Source organism: Trachymyrmex cornetzi, unplaced genomic scaffold (assembly GCF_001594075.2).
Source record: "Trachymyrmex cornetzi isolate Tcor2-1 unplaced genomic scaffold, Tcor1.1 scaffold186, whole genome shotgun sequence".
NCBI lineage: Eukaryota > Metazoa > Arthropoda > Insecta > Hymenoptera > Formicidae > Trachymyrmex > Trachymyrmex cornetzi.
The window spans coordinates 152,268-158,254 of record NW_017296484.1 but is presented as its reverse complement, the minus strand read 5'-3'; the positions used below and the strand labels follow the sequence as shown (position 1 = coordinate 158,254).

At 41.2% G+C, this 5,987-nt stretch overlaps 2 protein-coding genes across 2 annotated transcripts; both read left to right on the top strand.

Annotated features, from left to right (window-relative positions):
• The first annotated feature begins 955 nt into the window (after positions 1 to 955).
• Positions 956 to 3,203, top strand: LOC108759449 (uncharacterized). Its single transcript, XM_018504894.1, has 2 exons — positions 956 to 1,318; positions 1,476 to 3,203. Exons 1-2 carry the CDS (start codon positions 956 to 958, stop codon positions 3,201 to 3,203), a joined length of 2,091 nt encoding a protein of 696 aa, XP_018360396.1.
• Positions 3,204 to 3,369: 166 nt separating this feature from the next.
• Positions 3,370 to 5,097, top strand: LOC108759447 (uncharacterized). The gene has a single exon (XM_018504893.1). The coding sequence runs from the start codon at positions 3,370 to 3,372 to the stop codon at positions 5,095 to 5,097; it is 1,728 nt and encodes a 575-aa protein (XP_018360395.1).
• The last annotated feature ends 890 nt before the right edge of the window (positions 5,098 to 5,987 follow it).

Here is a 5,987-nt window from a genome sequence, read left to right as displayed (position 1 = left end):
GTGTACCGCATTAGGTTAGGAAGCGAGCGACCATATCGATTCTATCGATTTGGCGAGGGATTTATCCCTAGTGAGTTGGCGCTATTGGCGCAGGTCAGATACAGCTAAGTGCTCGTCCGAGTAAGACGTACAGCGGTTCAAAATAAAGAGTTATTTCGAGAACCTACGATCTCAATAATCATTGCACCAGCACCTCAACCCAAAAACCACATGGTCCTTCGAGCCGGATACCGGAAGGCATAACCCGGTAAGAGAAAGGCAAGTAACACACCGGTAGCAACGAACCGGCAGCAACGTGCCGGTAGCAGCGTGCCGGTAGCAACGTGCCGATCACAACAGAAACGGTGGGCGAGCCGTTTCCGAAGTCACGAGAAGACGTTTTGACGCTATCATAGGAACAGCGAGACCTCAAGGCAAGCGGACGAGCAGAATTAACAAAAACGAATTCATTACAAGAACGAGTTCATGGGAAAGGCGGACATCTTGCGTGAGACATAACGGCGAGCATGCTTCTGCGCAAAGGTTAGACGTTGCAATCAAGCGACGCGTCCTCACACTCAGGTTGACGAATCTTGCTTACGAGAAAGTTACGTGGCTGCGCTTCCGACAAGAGGCAACGACAAGAAGCAACGACATCATTTTGGCGCGAAGTGACGAGGCCGTTATACACGAGGCAGCGATCTCAGTTGGCGCGCAAAGCGGCAAGGCAGGCGCACACGAGTCAACAAGGCGACTTTACAACGCGGCTACAGCTGGGCGCGAAGAAGTCAAGGCGTATACACAAGGTGTTACGAGCAAGATATAAGAGACAATATAGCGAATTGCGTTCATGTCATGCATGTAAGGTTATAAACAGGTCAGTTAGCGTATCAAGGTACATAGTAATATCGACAAGATACTTTAAGGTAGGGTTATATTATTCATAACGTTAGTTAACGTATCAGCATAAATCAAAATGGCGGAAAGTGTAGATATACAGAGACTAAAGATAAAGAAAAGAGTAGCGAAGGCTGGTTTCACGCGCATCGAAAACTTTATAAAGGCAATACAGCCCGACAGTGTTGATGTAGAAGAAGTAAGAATAAGATTAGATAAGTTAGAGGAGTTGCAAAAAACATTAGAGGAAAGCCTAGTAGAGTTAGCTGTTTATGATAAAGACATAAGTGAAGAGCAAATTGACTTGGAGATTGCAGGTTACGAAGAAAAATATGTCAATCTGAAACGAGCGGGCGTAAGAATCATTCAAGAGCGCGTTAAACCAGCCTCAACTGCTAATCAGGACCAAGCGATCGCGGAAATTCCCTTTGAACGTAATAACGTAAGAAATAGAGCAAGCGAAACTCAGATTAGACTACCAAAAATTGAACTACCGACATTTAGCGGAGTTTACGAGGAGTGGCATTCCTTCTTTGGTATCTTTGACTCATTAATACATTCTAATAAACTTTTAAATGAGGTTCAAAAATTATCTGAAGGCCGCGTTAAAAGGAGAAGCGGCGGAAGCTATAGAATCAATAGAAATTACGGGAGCAAATTATCGCGATGCTTGGTACAGATTAAAAGAACGATATGACAATGAACGAGTCGCAGTTCAAAAACATATCAAGGCAATATTCGAATTGCCAGCGCTAAGAAAGGAAAATAGTATCGCCTTGCGAAATTTATTAGACGGCATACTAAAACACACTAGAGCGTTAACAGCATTAAAGCGTCCAGTAAAGGATTGGGGAGACTTGTTAACATACATAGTAACAAGCAAATTAGATTATTTCACTACGAAAGAATGGGAGGGTACCTTGCAAAGCAAACAATTGCCTACCTTTCAAGAATTGATAGAGTTTTTGACACGAAGGTGCGAGACCTTAGAAACAGTAGCTAGAAGAAATCCGTCCATAGAATTAAATAGTAAATCGCGACAAACTAGCAGTAAATTCACAACGGCTCACGCGGCGATAACCATAAACAAATGCGCTCATTGCAAGGGTGAACATTGGATTTACCAGTGTAAAGGCTTTAAAGAACTTTCAATTTCAGATCGTTTGAGTAGAGTAAAAGCGTTAAAACTATGTCTGAATTGCCTAAAGGACAAGCACATAGCAAGGGAGTGCACGGCTGGCAATTGCAAAAGATGCTCAAAAAGACACAGCTCCTTGTTGCATGATGATAAATATTCAACGAAGGAGGACAGAGAGCAAAAGGACAATATAAAATCTAATCAACAGGAAGATGTAAGTCAGGACAATACAATATGCACGTATGCTCAATCGAATAAAAAAGTAAGATCTACCCAGGTATTATTAGCTACCGCCGTGGTATTAGTTCGAAACGATAAAGGGAAAAATGTCGAAGGAAAGGTATTATTAGACAATGGGTCACAGTCCAATTTCGTTACGGAAGAATTTGTTAAAAAATTGAACTTAAAAACTAAAGATAATTACATAAAAATTCAGGGAATAAGTCAGCAAGTATCAAGTGCATTGAAATCAGTGGAGTTGCATATAATGTCGCGATGTAGTACATTCAATATGGATATAGAATATGTAATATTACCAAAGATTACACAAAACTTACCCCTTGTAGAAGTATGCGTAACGAACTTGGACATACCCAAAGACATTAAGTTGGCCGATCCGCATTTTAACACTCCCAGCAAAATAGATATGTTAATAGGAGCCGAAAAATTTTGGGAACTTATTGGTACAGGGCAAATAAGATTGGGAAAATACAAACCGGTGTTACAAGAGTCTTCATTAGGATGGCTCATATCCGGGCCTATTAGTTTATCGCAATCAAATAAAGGATCATCAACGAGTTGTCATTTAAGCACTATAGACGAGTTAAATCAAAGCGTTAAAAGATTTTGGGAAATAGAGGATTACACCAACGCAAAAAATACTGATGCGGAAGAAGAATATTGTGAGAGATTATTTAAAGCAAGTTATAAGCGTACAACAGAAGGTAGATTTGTTGTTAAATTACCCGTTAAAGAAAAAATATTGCCACTGCTAGAGAATTCTAGGAAGGTAGCTGTTAACAGGTTTCTAGCATTAGAGCGAAAATTTGCGAGGCAACCTGAGTTTAAAGCTGAATACGTAGCCTTTATGCGCGAGTATCAACAATTAGGACACATGAGAGCCTCGAATATAAGCCTAGGAAATAAATTTAGAGTATTTCTCACATCATGCCGTAACAAAGCAAAGTAGTACAACAACAAAAACTAGAGTGGTATTCGATGCTTCTAGTACATACTCACGAGGTAAATCGTTAAATGATGCGTTGTGCAAAGGGCCGACACTACAATCGGATCTGTTCTCATTAATCCTACAGTTTAGGTGTTTTAAATATGTACTATGTGCGGACGTCGAAAAGATGTACCGGCAAATTTTAATAGAAAAAGAACAAACGCCATTACAAAGCATTGTCTGGCGGGAGGATCCGAATAGCGAAATACAAGACTTCGAATTACTTACGGTAACGTATGGTACAAAGCCTGCTTCATTTTTAGCGGTCAGATGTTTGCATCAATTAGCAGAATCCGAGAAAACAAATTATCCCGAAGCAGCTACAATAGTTTGCAATAATTTTTACATGGACGATCTGCTGGCGGGAGGTGCTACAAAGGCAGAAGTCATTAAGTTAAAGGGAGAGCTGACAGAGCTACTAGAAAAGGGAGGATTTAGATTACGTAAGTGGAGATCCAATATGTCCATTTGTAGCGAAAATGTGCATACGGTAACGGAAGGCCTAGACATTGTCAAAGAAAATGAGACAAAGTTATTAGGAATATCGTGGGATCCGAAAAAGGATATGTTTCAATATGAAGTAACATCGAAAGAAAATGATCAGAATGCAACGAAAAGAGTAATGTTGTCACAAGTGTGCAAACTTTTCGATCCATTAGGGTTGGTGGGGCCTGTAATTACCGCTGCTAAGATCCTAATGCAAACGTTATGGAATTTGGGGATTGACTGGGACGAAGAGGTGCCCATGCAGGTATATCAGAGTTGGAACCAAATAAGAACACAATTGTGTTTGCTTAATGAATTAAAAATTCCTAGATTGATAGTGTCAGGAAAAAACAATAGTCAGCTACAGTTACATGGATTTTGTGACGCGAGCGAAAGAGCCTACGGTGCATGTGTATACCTACACGAAAGGGACAAACATGGCGATACAATCACCAAGTTAATTTGTTCAAAATCGCGTGTAGCACCTATGAGAGCCTTATCATTACCACGGTTAGAGTTGTGTGGGGCGGTTTTACTAGTAAACTTAATGTGTCGAGTGATGGACAGTTTAAAGTTGACAATAGACCAGAAATTCTATTGGACGGATTCAACAATAGTACTCGCGTGGATAAACTCCCCATCTAGAAGGTGGCAAATGTTTGTCGCAAATCGGGTTAGCGAAATTCATACCAATTCCTCAGCTTCCGAATGGAAACACGTAGATTCGAAGAATAATCCTGTGGACCTCATATCAAGAGGTGCAACCCCAGAACAGTTAATGAAAGCTAGCAGTTGGTGGAATGGACCACCATGGTTGAGTCAAGACGCAAGCTATTGGCCAAAGGATGCTGAGGAGTTGGTATCAAGAAGCGTACCGGAAGAAAGAAAGCGAACAGTAGTAACAGCAGTAGTCGAAAATGAACGAGTTATAGAATATGAAAGATTTTCGTCCTATTATAAATTGTTGCGAATAGGAGCGTACATTTTAAGATTTATATACAATGTAAAGCATACCAAAGAAGAGCGTAGAATAGGAATAATAAGTACGGAGGAAATTAGGGAAGCGAAGTTAAGAATAGTCAAACTAGTACAAGCGGAAGCGTTCATAGACGATATAAAAACGTTGAAGCTCAACAACAAGGTCCGAAGGGCTTCGAAGCTAATAGCGCTACTCCCGTATTTGGACGACGAAGGCATTTTAAGGATTGGAGGCAGACTGAAACATGCGGCGTTACCTGAAGAAACGAAACATCCAATCATACTCCCGTCACACCATCATGTTACTAGATTGATTATTATACATTACCACGAAAAGCTATTCCACGCCGGAGTGCAAACTACGTTAAACTGCATAAGAGAAGAGTTTTGACCCATTTTCGCTAAAAGTCAAGTTAAAGGAATCTTATACAAGTGCGTCAGATGTAAGAAGGCAAGCCCGAAGACAAGCTGGCAACTAATGGGGCAGCTGCCATCAGCCAGAGTCAACCCTGCCAGACCTTTCTATAATACGGGGGTGGACTATTGCGGACCGTTTTACGTGCGAGATCGTATTCGTCGCAACAGTAAGCAATATAAAGCTTACGTAGCAATTTTCGTCTGCATGGTGGTGAAGGCAGTACACATCGAGTTGGTAGAAGACCTGACTACTGATTCATTCATCGCTGCCTTGAAGAGATTTATGGCAAGAAGAGGCAAGGTCAGAAATATATATTCCGACAACGGAAAAAATTTTGTTGGAGCGGATCGCGCGTTGCAAGAAATACTATACAGTAAGGAGTTCAAGGACGACGTTCAAGACCATGCAACTAGCGAGCAAATAAGTTGGCATTTCATACCTCCTAGATCTCCACATTACGGGGGTCTTTGGGAAGCGGCGGTACGTACACTGAAATTACATATGAAGCGAACAATAGGCGACGCTTGTCTGACAATTGCTGAAATGACAACGTTACTGACGCAAATAGAAGCCATGTTAAACTCCAGACCATTAACGTCCTTGTCTGAGGACCCAAATGATCTTCGCGCATTAACACCAGGTCATTTTTTAATCGGAGAAAATTTACAGACCTACCCAGAGGTAGATGTAAAAGAGATTCCAGAAAATAAACTATCAAGATGGCAACACGTAGAACAGCTGAGGCAACGATTCTGGAGTCGATGGCAAAAGGAATACTTAACGACGTGTCAGCAGAGGAGCAAATGGCGTTCAGACGCTAAGAATATCTTCGAAATCGGACAACTGGTTATGTTTAAAGAGAG